The sequence below is a fragment of the Prorops nasuta genome, unplaced genomic scaffold (assembly GCF_024137725.1).
Source record: "Prorops nasuta isolate Cenicafe-Biocafe unplaced genomic scaffold, Cenicafe_Pnas_1.2 PNAS00006, whole genome shotgun sequence".
NCBI classification, from domain to species: domain Eukaryota; kingdom Metazoa; phylum Arthropoda; class Insecta; order Hymenoptera; family Bethylidae; genus Prorops; species Prorops nasuta.
The window spans coordinates 6,948,799-6,969,400 of NW_027116803.1; the positions used below are offsets into that span (position 1 = coordinate 6,948,799).

A 20,602-nucleotide genomic window follows, 5' to 3' on the forward strand; every position below is an offset into this window, starting at 1 on the left:
ATTTAGCAGAGTGGAGTGGAGGGTTGTTACCGGTTACTGGTGGTCAAAAATTGTATGTTTGCAATAGAAAAATTGTACGTTGAAATATTTATTAATCAATTTAATGTATAACGAAAATGTTATTAAGTTCGTGAACTTTTTCATAATTAATCCTAATTTAATTGTAAAAACTTCCCCTTTATATATACACAGAATTATTTTAATCAACTTCACTATGGAATTCTTTGCAATGCTTTAACAGTGAATAACAGAAAATTTCTGTTATACTTATCCACCAAAAGAGACACGATAGTGTCTCGAGGGCAAAAAATTGAAGCCAAGACACTACCTTCTCTTTAAGCGAAGATTATAACATTTCATATTTTCATATAGCAAATATTATGAGATCTTATTTTCAATTTACTATAAATCTCCACTGAGAATTTAATATAGAAATAACAATGTATAATTTAATATTTTGCAATTTATCGAGTAATTAGAATCGTTAAAAGCGAATAAAAAAATGTTATTAATAAATAAAATAGCTAAATATTTAGTCGTTTCTTGAAAGTAAAAGAGGAATAAGTACTTGGAGTATCGAAGGTTTGGATTCATAAATTCTTCCTTTCGCGTCGGGGCGTCGCTCACTACCCCCACCCCTAAGGGGCCAGGCACTCGTACCATTGGAAGGGTACGGTGAGCAATTTGCAGGTATACGCTCAAAATCGTGGCCCAATGACCAGTTAACACTTGCAATTAAGCTCGGGGTTGATTGGGCCTCAGTGCCCCCCACCACTTTCAGAGTCAAGCTCTTCTGGCCCCTTAACCCTCTAACCCTTAAACCAGAACGGATCAGTTCTTGGTCGACCTTGACCGACTGTTGACGAATTCGAAGCACCGCTGCTATCCGAGGGATCCTCCAGATTACTCCAGTAGTTTACTCAGTTTGTCGAGTGCGTTTGTCCTTGAAATAACCTTGTGCAACGATGATGCATTACGCGGCGAACTACCACCCCGGTTTCCCCGGTTTCTACGTTATATGTCCCCATCTCGGTCCTCACCTCGCTGCTCAGGGTATATATTTTGGCTACTTAATTTCGAGAGGAAAATTGAAGGAAATTTGCCCTCTCGACGATTGCAATATTTTCCTGTGGAAAGTGTTCGATCTTAATCGATTTGTTCCGTTCCTTAGATGGACCACCGCCAAGATTGGTTCCTGAACATCTGAGAAGCCACAATCCAGTGCCAGTGGAGGGTGGAATGGGGGTTGGCGGCTGTCTACCGAGACGCGTAAAAAATACGAGGCGTCGGGAGGTGCAGCAGGAGTTCACGCACCCTTGGATGGCCGGAAGAGACCTCAAGGGACACACGGCACCCGTCTTGGACATGGACTTTTCCTGCAACGGCAAATTCCTCGCTACTTGTGCTCAAGGTTGGTCCCTCTACCATTCCCTCTTCTTCTTCTTCTTCTTCTTCTTCGAGATATACGTCCCTCGACTTTATTTCTCCTTCCCGCCTTTTTTAACTTTCCCGCTTCGCTCTTATAACCTCTTCAGGGACAAATTTCTTACAACGCTAAAAAACGTCTTACCTCGCTTTCTCGTTTAATTGAGAAATTTTGCGGTTAGTGCAGTTATCGGACAGATCGTTATCGCTTATTTTTTTAATTGCAATAAGTTTAATTATCGAGGACGAAAGAAAACTAAGCGTGGATTTCGAAATTTTGTAGGGGTTGATAATTATATTTGTTTTGTGAATTTTTGATTTGGGGTAATTTTGATCATTCAGGAAAAAAATAAAGCTACCCGTGTATTTCGAGCTTTTTGAGGGATTAATTAATTTAATTAAGCTTTTCTCGTAGTTTGCTTTATTTCGAGTAATTTTAATAATTAAATTCAAAAGTAAAGCTGTGTGTGTACGCATGTTTTTCGAGTTTTGGTAAAAGTTGACTAATTTGCATAAATTTTTGTCGATTCTCATGTTTGTCGTAATTTTAATAATCGAAGAAATAAAAGTAGCTTGCTCGCTTTATCGATATCCTTGAAGGGGTTGTCCAACTGATAAACGCTCTTCGTTAAACGAGAACTTATACGACTCGGTGGTGAAATATGTATACCTCCTTTTCCACGCGTCTAAGAATATTTTTCATTATGGCAAGCCGCACATCACGATAGATTATGCGTTGCACCGAAACTGATTTATTAATTACGCGTATATATATTATATATATATGTGTGTGTGTATGCGTGTATACAGTAAACGTAATTTTACGCGTTCTTCGCTAATTTAATTTTTTTTCTAAGAAATCGCAATTTAAAATCTCGCGATCCGGCTTAAAATTGCGCATTCGTTTGTGCAATTTCTGAGAAAAAAAATAGAAAGTTGCAGTATCTTCGTATTCGCAAAATAAGAGACCGAGGGATTTTCATCATTTCGAATTAAAAATATTAATTTTCAAACTCGTAGTAGAATTTTCATGCTTCGAACGGCACCCAAAGCATTCATTTCACTCCACTTTGCAATTGCATGCAAGCTCGTTAAAAGCAAACGCATATTTTGCGACTCTCTTTGTGCTTTTAGCGGCGACGAAATACGCTAATATAAATCCCGATCGTTGACCGATCGGAAAATCTATTCCTCTATGAACAATTTTTATTTTCCTAAATAAACTATATCGCTCTTTTTATTCGACTTGATTAGAGGGTTGTAAATATAGATTTTTCAAAAAGTAGAGAAACTAATCGAGAAAAAAGATCAATTGATTTTCACGTACTCGTTATCTTTTCCACTTAATTATACCATATATATACACAAATTTAATTCTAAATTTTCAACGATATAAAAATAGATTTTTCGAAAAGCTAGTGTGTCTGCGAATGGAATTCCAAAAATGTAGGATAAACAGTAAACAGCTGTTTAATGTCGAGCAATGTATTGAAACGAGTATATAGATAGAGTAAAAATAGTATATGTAGGAGGTGGGAGGGGAGGGGGGGGGGGGTGTTATAAAGAAAGGAAAACGAGAAAAACAGAGAAGCCTTATTTGTTCTATATATTCAGAATGAATTATTCGTATACGGTTCATATAATATGAGCGAACTTGTGCGACTCATCGAGCTTAAAGATACGCGGAGATCCGTATCTTAATCTGTGGCACGAGATAAAAAAAGTATAGAGGGCACGTTCGCTCGCACTTATTAGAACAGATGACTTTGCCCAAGGGCGAGCCACCCAAATACGCGCAAGATTTCTCATTCGGGTGAAATTTCGTCTTCAAAGATTTATGGAGACTCAAAGTTTCGGAATCTTTCCACGTTATGGCGCAACACAGCCGTTGGGTCCTTCGGACTCTCGCGTACGCTTTTTAAAAGGCTCCAATATATATATATATATATATATATATATATCATACTGTTTTATTTAAATAAAATCTCGAATCGATCTTTCAGACGCTTTGTAATCGATATTGGAAAAATTTGATGAATGAAACGTTCCGAGAAATTGCTTAGTCATTTTTTGGCTTGAGAGAGAGAGAGGGGGGGGGGGGGGTAATTCGACGAAGAAACTTCTCGCAATGGAAGCCGATGATTTCATTTGGTATTACGCAACGGTACACATGTTTTACCTGTACCAATGGGAACACCTCATTCCGTTAGTCACGATGCTTTTCCTCTCGTTCTCTCGTCCTCCCAACATCCACCACTCTCCTCTCATTTTCCGAATTCCTTACGCGTTTCTTCACCTCTCCCCCTTATTCCGTTATACGACTTACGTAAATTATACCATACACACCAACCGGATATAGGACTCGAAGATTCAAGCAAACTTCCGTTCACAGTCTCGTGTGCGAAGAATAATTCCCTCTTTATTATATTTATAAATGCTGCAAAATTATTGTCACCGTTACTCCCTTCTGCATGTTGCTTATTTTCTTTCGTACATGAACCACGAGAGAGAAAGAGAGAGAGATTGTGTTTGTCATTTGACTATTTTATTTATGTAAACAAAGATCGATATACGTTACTTCATGCGTCCGTAGGAATTATTTAATTATTTTTTTGTTAAAATTGCGATGCAATGGAAAAATCGCCGAAGAATCGATTAAATTTGCTGGTTACAACGAGGAGGGGGGGGGGGGGGGAGGCATAAATTCTATAATATGACGAAATAATCGAAGAGAAAAGTTTGGCCGCCTTTTTTCCGTTGCTTTTTAATTCCGGTCATCGAGTTTCGTGATGTGCATGCGATTTTTGACGATTTCGTATCAGCTTGCCACTACATCTTAATCGCACAAGTACACAAAATCACGTTCGCGGGTGTACGTACACGTGCTTGCGCGAATCTTTGCGATTCTTATCTCTGACGCGGTGGAGAGGGATATAAAGTCGGTTGACCACCATCGGGTCATATATGCAGCAGTAAGAATACTAATAACCTCCTATATAGTTTTTTTCACCCTTACATTCGTGTGTATATCTCCCTTTCTACTTTAAACATATATATTTATATATTCCAAAAGCACAGATTTTTCGACATTCCTTTTGAGAAGCAATCAACGTCATTCTAAATAATCCATTTTTTAACAATGCATGCGCGTGTGGTACATTAATCTGTAACATAAATTTAGAGAGAAGATGAAAATTTGCCTATATATATATATATAGATTCATAAGAAAAACGATGGTAGACAATTGAAGAGGTTTTTAAGGGGACGGAAATTATTGTGTAAAGCGATAAACGGACAATGAACTGACGTATATCTGTTTTTGTATTTGAAATAAAGATTGCCATCAGCCGCAACCCGGAAAATTGCTGGGATTCACGTACTACCCACTGCACTATCCTGTGGGAGTGGCAGGACAGCCCGTCCCAGGATTCGTCGACTATTACAACTACCCGATGGGAAAGGACGCAACGGCGGTTCGAACGTGCGGCATAGCCGAGGTCAAAACGTGTTACGAGTACTCGATGATGGAGAACGCAGCAAGGGGAGCAGCGGACCTCGCTAGGGAGGACATCAAGGCGAATTACAAGAACTTCGCAGAAGAGGACGGAAAGACTGGTAGCAATATTCCTGCCAACGATAACCAATTTCAAACGAACGATGCCTCTTCAACAACTATCGAGGATTCTCATTCGTTCAAACATTCCGATGCTGTCTTCAACGACGAAAAATCGAACATCCAGATCGAGGGCCAGAACCACTTGCTGCAACCAGAATTGCTGAAGAGACAGTTTATCAAGTTCCCACTGCACCTCCAACCGACTTATCCTGATATGAGCATGATATCCAACCAGATACGCTTCGCGAACACCCATGAAATGGTGCTCGATTTGGACAAAGAGCTGATGGAGAACCGACAGATCTGTCTCACTGCCAAATCCACCGTTAAAGGAGAGTCCATTCATTATCAACCCATGAATAAGTATTTCAGAGGCAGATGTCTCAACATCGTGTCTCAGTTTGACCTGAGAATCGCCAAGAAATACTCGAAAAATATCATCACCGAGAAGAAGACTCACGAATACGGTACCAAGGGTAGCTTGGCACGCTCGATGCTGAAATACATCTTGACGCCGGAGCAGTTGACTCATCACGGTTATCCCATCGAGTGTAGCATCATCGGTGGGGCCTTCATTCTGAATCAGCAGTTCCCATTTAGGACAAGGAGGAATCATTTGGACGCGAATGCCACGGAGTTCGTGCCTGGCAGCTCCAAACCTGTGACAATCGTCCCTGAGAACGAGCCTGATAGCGGTCACTGCAGCGGAGGATCCTTGGAGAACTCCGACCAGGAGAGTTCCTCCGACAGCGACAAGGGTTCCGATTCCGGAGAATCCAGTCCTTCGTTGGAGAAGAACCATGAACGCGATTCGGTGCACAATGGCAACGCGGTGTACGTCATCGAGAGAAGGTGTGCCAGGTGCCAGAAGGACTTCAAGGTCAACAGAGACACCGGTGACTACCTCGAGGAGGATAGCTGCGTGTACCATTGGGGCAAATTGCACTCTTACGCACCCAGGGACCAAAACTGCATGTACTACGAGTGCTGCAGGGGCAAGGAGAACAGCAGAGGATGCAGCATCTCCAAGTGCCACGTCTGGACCGGTCTGGTACCAGGGTACAACGGTCCCTACAGCGATTTCATATCCACCAAACCTTGTCCATACGCCAGCATTGATGGGTACCACGGCATTTACGCTTTGGACTGCGAGATGTCCTTCACGAAACGAGGCCTGGACCTGACGAAGATCTCCGTCGTCGATGTTGATGGCAACATTATTTACGACACCTACGTCAAACCCGATGTTGAGATCATCGACTACAACACCAGATTCAGCGGGATCACCGCGGAACACATGAACGGTCGCACCAAGAGTCTGGCTCAAGTTCAACGGGATCTCCTCAAGTTCATCTACGACGACACCATTCTCGTTGGCCACGGCCTGGAGAACGATCTGCGGGCCTTGAAGATTCTGCATAGGAACGTGGTGGACACTTGCGTCGCTTACCCTCATTTTCGAGGTTTCCCCTACCGTTTCGGACTGAAGACCTTGGCTAAGAAACTCCTCAGTCGTGACATTCAAGCCAAAGGACACGATTCTGCCGAGGACGCCAAAGCTGCTATAGATCTGATGCTGAAGAAGGTGATGGATGACGCTAAGAATGAAGAGAAGATGTCTTCTTCGTCTTCTTCGTCCTCGTCCTCTTCTTAGGAGCCCAGTGCCGAAACACTGGTAGATTTTCTAATCGTCTTACGTGATATTCGACCTTGATCATCCATCGGGAATTCACATAACGGTGCGGTCACTCTCTTCGGTTATTTTTCCTACAATTTGCACAGTGTTCCTCAAGATGATGACCCACCGGAAGCCTAACAGCGATATCACCCGGATCTTTGTCTCACTGGCCTTGAAACTTTTTCGCGCGAACGTGGTAAACTCTTGCGTCGTTCATCTTCGTTTTGGCCCGAAGACCTCCGAATCGTGGGCTTCGGACCAAAGGACACACTTTTTCGTGGAGAACGCGAAGATACTGAAAAAGCTAATCGATTACGACGTTCGCGCTGCCATATTGAAAAGCAATAACGAATCATTGGTCGATATTGTATTTATCCAGTTAAAAGATGCTCAAAGATCAATTTGATCGTTATCTCGAATCAAGAGTGTTCAATTTGCTCTTTTTCTTCTTTCGTACTTTTTAACCGTATGATTCAGCCATTCTGGTTATCAGCGAACAATCGAAGATCGAATCGAATGAATCCGTCAAACCACACTATCAGTTTCGACTAGAATGGATGAACCGTAAGAGGAAAATTTTGTAAAAATCATTGTAAAGATAAGTGGACCTGCCAGAATTTCCTTCATATCATTTTCGACTCGAGAAGCCGTTGCTCTCGGCAACTATCTTCAGTTCCAATCGAAATCTGTGATACGTTATACATAGGAAGACCACCTGGATCCTTCGGGAATCCAAAGCTTCTCTTACACTCATTTTGTTAACCTCCCTCTGATACCCTTTCCTCCGCAATTATTCATCCACTTTTGTACATATAGAATTACGTATTATTGTATATATATATATATATATATATATATATAAGCTACATATAAGATCGTGATAATCCATGTGTACAAGCAAAAATACGATTAACTTTAATGATTTACCTCGCCTGTGTCTGTGCGAGTGCACAAGAATTTTCGTGGGCCACTGAGTTGTATTTTGGTCCCTCGATGGTGTCGCGCGTGGACTTTGCGTATCGCGCACAGACGAGCAATCGCGCACGCATAAAGCTGTACAGAAAATACATTTCTACTACTCCGAATACACCTTGTATCTCATGAATATTTCATGGTGTGTATTTTTTTGTGCAAGAGTACGGTGAGATGTCATTGAAGCCACCGAGCGTCTCGTGTCTCCAGCACGGAATGACAATCCTGCTGATGAAAGGAAACTACGAAGTACACTAATGTAGAAAATTTTCTATCGTTCGAAATAACTTTTTGTATAAATCTCTCTGTTCTTTTCATAATTTGTAAATATTTTTATACCTTATCGTCATCTAAGTGATTATTTTATTTATTTGACTCCCTTTTCAGTGTGGCCAGTTGCACGCTGTCAGCGTTATTATATACTACTACATTTAAGCGCGTTGCAACGACACATTGAAATGGTTGATGAACCTCGCAAGATACCTTTAATCATATCATAATGTATCGATTATCAATAATATACGTAAAATTGCCTACGAATAAATCATTATTTTCTTTAATTATTTTCTACTTATTCTCCCCTCAATTATTATTTATATTTCAATAAATTTTATTTTCCATCCTTCTTATCACTTTGAGAGAGAATCAAAATTTGGAAAATTGATATATATATATATCAAAGGGAATAAATTTCTCGAGAATAGTTTGAATGATTAATTTATCATTATTGACACATAGTCGTAAGATGAGATTCATTGGTGAAAGCCTCTCTCTCTCTCTCTCTCCTACTTTTTATTTTTTTTCACAACCTGCAACATCCTCGGGTCAATACATTGCTCTCTATCGCGATAAAAATGTAGCTGACAGGTGTTTCTATTTATTTCTTTTCTTTTTTTGGAAATTCATTTGCAACTCACTGGCATTCGCGAAAAAACAATCACCAAACAGGAAATTCGCGCACGCGTCTCTGCGTTGTTTATCAGAAGCCGAGGCGTTCGATTCAGGGAAAACACGTGTCCAGCTTAGCTGGAACCTCTCGAATTTATCGTTTAATCGCTCTCCAGTTGCAAGTCGATAAGAATTAACACGGAACACATATTATAGAATTTGTGTCAAACCGCATTGATTTTTTTACCACAATTGGAAAGCTGCCACTGTTTGCACAGTTTCCTACACCATTCCAATATATATATATATATATATATATATATATATATATATATATACACATATATATTCAACCTAGGAAATTGAATAGTGCGCAGAGTGAAGTTGGCTGAAACGCGGAGTACAGTAGGAAGAATCGTGGATGGAATATGAACCTTGAAATTCTAACAGTTTTTCAAGATTGATTACTCATTCCGAATATTACCCCCACTTTTTCTCTTCATCATCATTTTATACCTGTTACACCTACCTTTCGCTCTAAGAATGCGGTATTTCCAAAGAAATTATTGATGAAAGCGAGGAATCTGTATCTTTATCAGCACCAATTATCAAAATAAGCGATAAGCATTTTTTTTCTTCAAGATCCATCGTCTTTTGCGCATCTAGAAGAGTCGTACGATGTTCGATGTTATATTTTATACGTGTTATAATCTCCGTAATGAGTCGAGTGGTTTTTTTATAAGGAGAGATGTAAAAAATGCTGCAATTTGTATCTCGTTGATCACGAGGATTATTTTGATCGGTGGCAGATTGAGATTCAAGGCAGAAAATCAATAAATGCAAAGAGGAGAATCATCATCCCTGCGTATAATCTTCTTACGAGCAGCATTGTGTTTATTCAAGTGCATCGCGAGATAACGTATGCCCTACCTGCGCTTCCTCGTCAACGTCTCGAGAATCCGAGACTGATTTGCACGCGTACTTGAACAAATCTTTCCGGACTAGTGTGTCTTCAAAATAAAAAAAGCAGACGTCCTTGGAACATTTTCATCGATAACCACTCGACTTTAACCGCATCGTAATAAAATTTCGCTTTGCAACTCCCTGCATCGTTAAATTTTCCAATTTACGATATATTACAATGCTTCGCTTTGTTCATCAATGACTCCAATCTTATGTGTATATACGTGTTTAATAATCAATATTATATCGCTAGGAGCTTCTTAATGAGACTGAATTCTCGTTTCTTCGTCACTGAAGAGGAACGTTGATTTTTCAAGAATTTTCTGCATTTCAGATAGAGTTTTGTTTTTAATAATAATTGGGTCAAGGTTCGCATATTTCTTTCAGAAGAAATCGTGAAAGAATTGTGATAACTCGCAATGTGTTTCTGTAGGATTTCGTTGGTTATATCTCAATCAGCACACATATATATAGTATCTTGATGTATCCTGCACGAAAAGTCGCAGTCTCGTGGAAAAATTCAAGGTTTTGTTACCTTCTTTCGCCAGGTGTCTTTCTCTTCCGAAGGCTTAGATTTTCCTCCTGTGTTTATGTCATATCGAACTCCTCGAAAGGAAATCTCTATTATATTAGGTTGAGGTTTGCAGATTTTTATTCCAAAAATCTAGATTTTTTGCAAATTTGCTAATTCTGCCAAGATCGAATCGCTCTGATATTATTCGTTAATCAAGAATATAATGATGATGCTAATTGAGAGAACAAATATGGTCTCGTTGTATTTAATCTTTAACAGCATCTTATTTAAATCGCGACAGTTCTTACACGGTTTACTTTCTTTTTCAACCTGAAAGTTTTTACCGGTTTAACCGGCGCAAGCTCCAGACGAATAATGTGACTCGAATCTTGTAGCATCGTATGCAGTGCAGGAGCAAATGGAAGGAAAATCTTTGGATGGAAAATAAAAACATTCGATGCTCATAGCGTGAATAACACATACTTTTTAACTAGCAGATATGGTTTGTAAAACCTCGATCTATTTTAAGTAGGAGATAAAAGGGTGAAACCAAGCAATTCTTGAGATTCTTGCATAAGAAGAGCTGGAGTATTTCAATTGATAAAAAATAATATTGTGAAGTGGAGGATAAAACCATTTTTATAGCAAATAATAATATATTAGGTATATATGAACGAGAGATGAATGTCAATTGAAAATTGTTAGAAATTGCAGAGGATCGTTAGTGAGAAAATTGTGTTGAGCGAAAAGAAATATCAGTCTATTTTATAAGTAGGAGATAAAGGGGTGAAACCGAGCAACTCTCGAAACTCTTGCATAAGAAAAGTTGGATTATTTCATTTTATGGAAATTTGTTAAAAAATAATGAAAGGAAGGAAAACAGAATTTTCCTTGTAGGATATAACTTATTTATGGATAAATTGTATTTTTTCTTTTTAGAAAATTGCAGTAAATTTGGGAAAATAATGATGAATAAAATGGAATTATTAGAAAATGATGCTTTAGCTTCGGACACCGAAACGCTTTCGTTATTAGTGTCAATTTTCCCGATTCTATGCGCAGCCGATAAGCTCATCGTAGGAGAAGAAATTTTGACAGAATTGGATCATCGATCGATATGAAATGTCTGCAACTCTCTATCTAATCTCAGAATTAAATCCAGCTTTGCTCCCCATTCATTCAAACTCGATTATCAATGATCACGATTCGATCAATATGTAAATTCTCAGTTCAATTATATCTTTAACAAAAAAGAGAAACAATTTAATTCGTTCACCATCAATTTGTAATTAGAATCTTCATTTTTCATTATTGAGACTCCAGAAAAAAACGTGTTGGTATCGTGCATACTCAACCGAATGATATCCAATACCAGATTTATCATCAAATCATTCTGACCACCTTCAGTCTTTTCCATTAAGTTTTGTCACGAGAATCCCTCAGTAAATAAATTGAATTAAAACTCATAGCTTGATATCTAATACCAGATTTATCAGTTAATCATTCTAAACATCTTTCCAATCTTTATTATTAATTTTAATCGAGAAAATTCTTGAACAAATAAATTCAATTAAAATTCATAACTTGAAATCTAGTGCCATATTCATGACAAAATCATTTTAAAAACCTTCACTTTTATTATTATTAATTTTTCCATGGAAATTCGTTAAGAGATAAATTAAGTCAATTAAAATTCACAAGACACGTTTGGTGTTAGAACTGGCAGTGGCCTCGCTCTTGACAAATAATTTCAAATCAGTGGTTACAGCGAATACACACACAAGCAAAATATTGTATGTATTATAGTACGTACACGTGGAGTTATGGTAGACTGATTGCCTTGCCGAAGCACTGGTTCGCATACATTAAACAGGCGTGAGACGTTTCAACTCGATTTAAACCTACGCCAAGGACAGGTAATCTGCGATTAGCCAGGGCTCTCAATTCGAATTCTGTCCCTCAGCTATTTTCCTCCTCTCCATCCTCGTTCAATTACCCAACGACTCGCTAAATACCTGATCGTTGGAACAAGAAGCAAATCTTCGTTATACCAATTATTATACGAAGAATCTTATTTGGCGAAACCCTCGCAAAATATTCCCTCGTTGCATACCATTTTTTTCTACAATAAACGTCATGATTGCAACTACTAATCGAGATGTTAATCGGTTGATTTTTTATACCACACATTTAAAAGTTGCTGTCTATCGACGAGAACCTCGCCAATTGCAATTACAAATCAAGATTCTTTCTGGAAGGTTTGCTTGTTACGCATCGAGCGACCTTGACATCGGATAAAGAAAAAAGGAACGTGGCACAAATTTTACATAAGGATTCGAAAATCATGTTAAAATTGTACAAGATTATCGTCTTTCTATAGTAGCTTTGTTCAATCTCGACTAACAATTTATATTTCGTTTCATATCTTTTTTATCAATTCTTTAAACGTTTGCTATTATCGATATAAAATATTCCATTCGTGTACCTTTTCCAATATTAATTATAATTAAGTTTGCCGTGATACAAATTTTTCCCAGAAATTTGAGAAACATTTCAAAACTGTAAGAATTGAATAATCTTTTTCCTCAATGAACTTTGTAGAAATCTCGAGGAGGGACTTAAAGTATTAAATAATTGATTACAATTAAGCTAATTCCTTTTTACTGATTTGCTTACTTTTTTCAATTAAAAAAAATCCTTCTTAATTTCTCTGTTACACTAGCACGCCTCGCTCGAGACTAATTAATTATATATGTTTACAATGATTACATGGAACCTCGAATGGCACGAATTTTGCATGAAGATTTGAAAATCATGTTAAAGCTGTACGAAATTATCTCTATCCTCTATGAACTTTGTGCGAATCTCAACGAGCGACTCGAATTGTTCAATAATTCATTACGATTAAGCTAATTTCCTTTTACAAATTCTACTACCATTTTCAATTAAGAAAATTATTCTCAACTCTCTGTCCCACGTCCTATTCATAGATTTTGTTTGGATTTGATTGTTCATGCATTTATGATCCCTCGTTACAAATTTGTTAAAACTAATCTTCGCTCAACCATTCTATACTAATTAAAAATTCATAATAATTATATTACACAGTTATTAAATAGTTCTCAATTTCCCGATTTCTCCTTAAGATTATAATCGATGTTAAATACAATAATTACTAATCATACGCGCGAGATATTGTCGCGAGTTTCTCTTCTACAGAAAAGTTTCGTTCCGCAGCTTTTTATCAGTGTCACGATCTGCCAGTGTCTCGTGAAGAAATGTATAAGGAAGTGGCTTTATTCACTCGACGATTGTTCATCATAATTCAACGACTGTCCTGACTATAAGTTGTGGCGAACATCTTAAAACGATCTCTCTTTCCTTTTCTGTACACACACACACACACACACACACACACACACACAAGCATGATGTACATACACGCAAAAATATAAAATATACATTCGTCTAAAATTTAATCGTAATTCACAATTGATTATTTCTTCCTACTCCGATACGCCTAAAAATACACGTTCAACGTCCGATTATTCGAATTTCAAGGATCACGACCTTATCAATATAACTATCAAACGACATTTGAAGGATTCGGCTTACGAGCTGGCGTTAGCCTTTTAACTCGATGTTTTATTATACGTCGAACCGCATCCAAAAGATCGTCTTTTCAAATTACCATTAGCCTTGCCAGGTTTACCAGTCCCATAACTTGGCTTTGTCAAACGTTGGAACCTCAATTTCACACTTGAGCCCGTTTCAAAGCCTTTTTCAATTCTTCATCATAGTGGCTTTCGGAAGGTACCTGTTATTCGATGATTCTTCCTTTCATTCGAGAAGAAAACACCTTATTCTTGAATCTTTTCTTGAAGGTGAAAAACGGAGAAAGGGAAAATAGGGGTGGGGGTAATATTACACAAGTTAATAGCACGAATGATTGATCTACACCAGGTTCAAATGTTAAATTTAAGCGATTATTATTCATTTACCAAAACAACGTTGCTTTTAGCGTGTGAAAAACTATATTATTATATCTTATTAACTGTAAGAAGACAAAAAATAATAACACACACATATTTGGTTCGTTTCATACATGGTATAAGTATTGTGCCATTGTGCTAATTACGATAATTACTAGACGACCATATATAGTATCATTCAGCTAATTATTCTACAATGATCATTATGTGCGAAATCTTACGAGTAGGACATGCGTGATATCGTCGACAATTTGCGCACAATTTGCGAATTCTATCTTGAAGAAATAAATCCAAGTTTCAACGTTAAATACATTCATAGGAAAATACATTGTATAATATCATAATTGCAATTAATTTAATTTAAAATAATATCATCTGTCGACATAAAACCATTTATTTAAACAAAATCGCCTTTTAGTGCCTATAGTGATGAAACTAGCAACAAAAAAATAAATCTAAAACACCATCGTAGACATTTACCAATTTTTAGGTCAAGTTAAGCAACTGGAACCAGTAATTTTTGTCACAACGTAACTTTCTTCAGAACAGTTGTTGTAATTCGATAATTATTCTATTAAACATTTAATCATCATATATATCTAATAAAATAACGATAACCAGTGTGCCTCGAATAAAAATTAATTCCTCGCATTTTTCAAACGCCTGCAAAATCTTTGATCCACGATGAAAAATCTCGTTCCAAAATGACGCATGGAACTCGCCTCGTCCGAAAATAAACGAGAGATTCTCTCCCAGGCGAGAAACAATGTTGATAATTGTTCATTCGAGTGGATCAGATTTTTCGCTTTGGACAAATCTTTTAAAGAGCTGATATTAACCGAGACGACAAGAGCACAAGGCCACCGAATAAAAACCGGAGACGATTAGATAGCAAAGATAGCCGAGAGCTCCGTTTATATGGAATTTTTTGCGCCATCTCAAAAAATGCTTTGGTTTCCAACAAGAGGATGATCGAGCGACGAGAGGAAAATTTACTCGTCCAATAATAAATAGTACGGTGATTTCCAACGGTTAAACTGCAAAAGAAAACATTCGATTAAATTCACTGCTGGTAGGATGGAAGAAACGAAACACAATATTGTAGCTGACTTAAATTACCTGCCTTTGTTTACCTTCAATTCGTTATAATAGCGTGCACAATAGTAGCCGTTATTTTACCTTCGCTCAGAGTCAATAAAAGTCACCACAATTCATAATACACTGTCGAAAAGTGCTCCTCGGTAATGTTTTCCTTCCGAGAACAAAGCGTAAACCTCGCGCGTACATAAGGCCAGAGGTAAACATACAAACTTTGACCTAGGCGTGGATTCAATTACGCAGAAACGGTCCAAGCTCGAGTTTCACTCGTCTCGCACTGGGCAAATTAACTCGAGTCCCGCGGTTCGCTTGACTTTCTTGGAGTAAAACGAATATCTGTCTTTTCAGCCATTGGAGTCACACTTTAAATTTTCACTCTGTATATATGTATATACTTAAAGCAATGTACCGATATGCTTCTGGCTGACCTGACGTCCAGCGCAGGTATCCGTCCCTCGGAGGGGGGAGGGGGGTAATATAACGCGAATTGTACCTCGGGACTCGCAAGCGGTTCTTACAGTCTTACGGTTTTAAAAGTACTAAGAATTGGAGAGAAAAATTAAGTAAAATATACAATAGCTCCATACGACGTTTCACGTTATAATCGTAAAGCGACCTTTACAATCCTTTTCCCAGTAATACAACACAACAAACTCATCGAGTACCCTCTCCAACTCCCTATTCCTTCTCTTCCAAATCAAGATCAATAAACAGAGTAGGAACCACGCTGAATCTCGGCTAACCATTTTTTTTCTTCCATTCCCCAACTACGGTCACCACTTTAGATGTTTACAGTTATAAAACACATTCTGTTTCTTTACGACGGGGCTAGTTTTAATTCTGCAAAGTGGGATCAGTCTTTTCGACATTTTCCACTGCTGTTATTCCCGTTAATCTCTGCTTTGAGGAAGATTTGACTTTTTTCCGAATTAATGGATATACATGTATATATGTAATCCGGTTCACTCGTGTGTGCGTTGACGAGGTTCGTTCCACAGTCGATCTAATCGGAATATCGGCGAAAGGAAGAATTATATTGCGCAAGGTGATCGAAGAGGAGAGGAAACTTGCGTCGTTTGATCGATTAGATTCCAAGCAGTTTTGCGTAACGGTCGTCTTCAGCTTCGGACTCTTCGGAGAAGCTCGACGCTGGAAGATTTTTCGGAGGTTTTTACGCGGGTCAGGGACGTATCGGAGTGGGGGGCCTCGAACATTTAAATTTATCCTTCACTGGCCACTCAAATGGAAGCCACCATTGAGGCTACACAATCGGCCAGCCTCGGTCGTTCAACCTGCTCGACTTTGCTCAAGGATTCCAAATAATATTTTCACCTCGACTAATTTCCTTCGTTTTTTCTCCTTCGTCGAACTCCACCCTGAAAAAAATCTTTTAGAAGCATTTTTATCTTAATTTTCTTAAATTTGTAATAATTTTTATAATTTAGTCATTCTTCTGCGCGTATCAAGGTTGGAGCTTGAAATATTTATTGGAGAACATTTTTGTTTTTTGTTTCGATCTTTATTTGAGAACCCAATCGGTTCTTGAAAGAAAAAACGACGAAGCAATGCTCCTCTGGCGAAAATATGTATTTTTAGAGTATTTCAGAAATAAGGGTGAAACGAGTATGGAGGTCATCCGAGATTAATCGCGGTAGACGTAAAAAATGTAAAAAAAGGGAATTTTAAGAAAAAAATTCTTGTCAAAATTTGTTAGTTGGAGTCCTGATTTACAAAGTTATTACAAAAGATGAAGCATTTTTTGTTTCGAGGGTTCTTACTGGACGAAATATCTAGAGACCCTGTCCTATTAATAAAGGACTAGACCAAAAAGTTTCACAAGCCTCTTTTCTTCTTCCCAAACTCGACTTCTCCTTTTAAATATTTCGGCTTGGCCACGATTAATCTCGAAACCTGTATAGAATAGCAGAATTTAATTTCAGCGTTGGAACAAAGATGTAAATATTTTTATGACGAAAAATGGGAATTTCGGAAGGGGCAGGGTCAATGAACTCGTTAAATTTTTAGATGCAAGGTCCAAACGGTCAAGAAACAAGGTGAATGATCGAATCGTCGAGTTTCTTTATAGAGTATCGTTTGTGCCGTTGCTTCGTTCCTATATAGATTCTCGACTCTCCAATATTTCGAAAATGGCCAAAAACATCCCGTTAACTCGCGCGTCGTCAAGAATAAACGCTGCACGCATATATAATAGAATAAAGGAACAATTACCTATACGAAATCCACGAAAAAGTTCCTTCGATAACAAAAAAATAATTAACAAAAGTTAAGAATACACCATAGATATATGTCAAATACATTAGTAGCTGATTGGAGAGAAAAATGCAGCTGAACCGGAAGTTGAGAGTAATTAATTGGGAGCTTAAATGATAATACGTTTATATCGTAGTGTTATTTAGCTTATGAAAGTATCGGAAGAAAAAGAAAAGAATAAAAAAAATTAAATTTAATTCGTGCCACGAGGGTTAATTAATGCGATTGTTCAGTTATGCAGCTGATTAAATCTGAGGATTGGAAAGCGGAGGACTCCGGAGACTCGTGAGTGTGAGATGTGTCACTCTGTTAAACAAGACATCGAGTACAGTCATTGTCAAGTTTTTTCTTTTTTTATCATCTTCTCTCTCTCTCTCTCTCTCTCTCTCTCTCTCTTCTCGCGAAGAATGAAAGGCACGAGGGTATTCAACGTCCAAGTGTAACTAGGGTACGTCGCCTCCGTTAAAACATTGAACCACCAGAGCGGGTTAAACCGAAGCGCCGAGAAAATATCTCCTCAGATTTGCACTCGCTCAAACTTTCTTCCAGCCAACTACATAAATTCGCCTCTATTCACCTATCTTCCCCATTCTCTCTACAGTCGTACGCTCCGCTCTTATCAGATTCAATCATTCGATCCATATCAATGACGAAATTTCTAATTTTACCGTGTACAATCATACATTGTTCCGTAATAGATCAAAGTGAAAGTTTTTCTAATCAATCGTGATAAAGGTTAATAGTTTTCTAGCGATTTTTTAGGTAATAATAAAGATTTTTAGATTGTTTTGACTTAGACGTTTCGTAAATATTGAAATTATTGTTGGTTTTGTGAAACAAAGGAATATAATCTTCTGCATTTGTTCTTTTATCTCTACTATTATATTAAGTTTTTTATAGATTTTTTAGTTTGCTATATAAATCTATAAATTATTGTAGTTTATATCTCGTTGGGTAAATCTAGATTATTATTATCTTTGTAAGAATAAATTGATAGAATATTCTATCTTTGCTCCTCCATTTTTCCCCTACATTAATTTTCGCCTAGATTTTTTAGATAAAATGAAAAATCTGTAATTTATTCAATGGCACTCTTTACCTTTGACCTTTCGCCTCTCCCCCGCATTAATTAGTTTGATATAGATTTTTTAGTTAAAAAGAAAAGTTTGTGTAGATTATTTTAGTTGAGACCTCGTTGGGTCAATCTGGGTTAGTCTTGTATTCGTATACACAATAAAATTAGTATAACCCTTTGACTTTATCCTTTTACCTGTTCCTCTTTCTATTCCTCGTACTTATGACTCTGCGTCTATTAGCGACTAATAACCGCAAGCCTTTTCAATGATACTCCCTTATTGTATACATATAACTATGAGTAGAAATCGAAGAAATGCACGAAAAATTCTTGGAACTCATTTTGAACAATACAGCAATAAATTAATATGCACGGCGCTTGGATGGTGAGAACCCGTTGTGGATTTTCTCTCAAAGTTTAGCTACGGCGCAATGAGGCGTATGCGTTACAAAAATATTTTCACAAGTGAAAGCAAATCGGTTTGAAAGAAGAAAGTCATAAGAAGGTTTCGTGGTTGCGCGGTGGGCGTGTGTACGAAGGGTCAGCGATTTCGACATCGTCGTCATCGTCGTGTGTGCTCGTAAAGCCATTTTAGAACCGGCCTGAAAGACTTTTTCTTCCGCGCGGTTATAAGCATCTCGAGCTTCACTCTCGACTTCAAATTCGACGCAGGAATATTAATAGTCGTTAATTGCCGTGCCCTCGACAAACCTATACCTCTGCGAGGGAACCTCCAAAATTTTTCCATGCCTTTCGAAACATCCACTGTGATTCCCGTTATAGACACATTGTATGATTTTTTGAGAAATAAAAAAAAACGCAAATAGGAAATTATTTATTTAGTCACGGAGCTTCACTCCTAATGATACATATATTGTATATAGATAATCGTAATAACAATCATTCTAATAATAATTCACAGTTTTGTCTGTTGAGTGCATTAAAAAACGCTGTAGTTTTTTGTATTGCTCAATATAGCGCATTGTCGAGTCATAAAAGAGTTTTTGGGGGACTAGGAGAAGATTAAAATCTTCACCTTGCGTGTGAGAGATCTGAAGGATACAGGGGCTCGATACACGACGGTATTTGCAGTAAGGTTGGTGGGACAATAGGCAGGTATCTTAAAATGTGAATGCAGGCATATGGGTCTGGTACTTACATCCACCACACACACGCACACACAAGTTATTGACTATTTCAATAAGAACAACAGGTACGGAAACCGCGGTAGGCACCGGTTCAACACGGATTATGTTCTCTCATTATCGTCAAATAACGATGACCTGTGGCTGTGTATGCTGGATAACTGTAAGGGGCTGAATATCAGCTGCCACAAATTTTAGGAGCTTATTAAGTAAAATCTCATATACCTTTTGGTAGCTTTAATGTATTAGATGTATAATAATAATAATAAACAGAGGCTGTCTTTTTTCCAGCGATCCAAACTCAAAGTGTGAAAAACAGTGATTGCTTTCCATTTTAGCTGGAGATTACACAATTTTATGCAATATTTACCTCGTAAATTGTTTATTTTGTGTCGTTCCATGCTAACTTAAATGGTAAATGGCAACATTAATAAAAACCTGTTGTTCAATTTCAATTCAAAAAGTTAACTTCTTGATCGATTAAGTTTCTATGAAATGGAATTGATATATTATGTTACATATACTTTATTACAAAGTAACGCTACTTTTGAAAATAGCCAATTTGTCATTCAATAATTTTTCAACTCGTAAATAATGGTGCTACCTGGAAAGAAAATTGGGTCAGGAATTATCACTTTTCCTCTTATCAATAGTGGCTTCCTTTTAAGAAAGACGCATTTTATAAAATATGCATGTACATGGGATTATCTAACACAAGATATAAGGTAAAGAAAAGGCCGGCATTAATTTGCGTCATTCGTTATATTTTTCACGAGTTGCGATGAAATTGAGTAAAATGCCGGTAGAACAGTACTCATATCCGCTGCGATACGTGGATAATTCGAGCTCGATTCTCGTTTTCTCTCGCTAAACGTTCCTTTCGTTCCTCTGACGGACGTGGGAAGCGATGAGACAAAGCGCAGATCAATCAGTGCTAATCAGTGATAAACACGTACTCCGGGAA

General features: G+C 37.7%; 1 protein-coding gene across 3 annotated transcripts in view; it reads left to right on the forward strand.

Moving 5' to 3' along the window:
* The window catches only part of LOC136774734 (transducin beta-like protein 2), a 47,463-nt gene that overhangs the window by 20,051 nt on the left and 6,810 nt on the right, over positions 1-20,602 (forward strand). For 2 of the 3 annotated variants that reach the window (XM_066729177.1, XM_066729176.1), the window contains exons 2-3: positions 1,172-1,411; positions 4,763-8,252. In XM_066729177.1, coding sequence (XP_066585274.1) covers positions 1,240-1,411; positions 4,763-6,696 — 2,106 coding nt within the window. In that variant the 5' untranslated portion in view covers positions 1,172-1,239 and the 3' untranslated portion in view covers positions 6,697-8,252. Of the gene's footprint in view, positions 1-1,171; positions 1,412-4,762; positions 8,253-20,602 lie in introns of those variants that run through there. The other variant, XM_066729178.1, reaches the window with a different exon arrangement.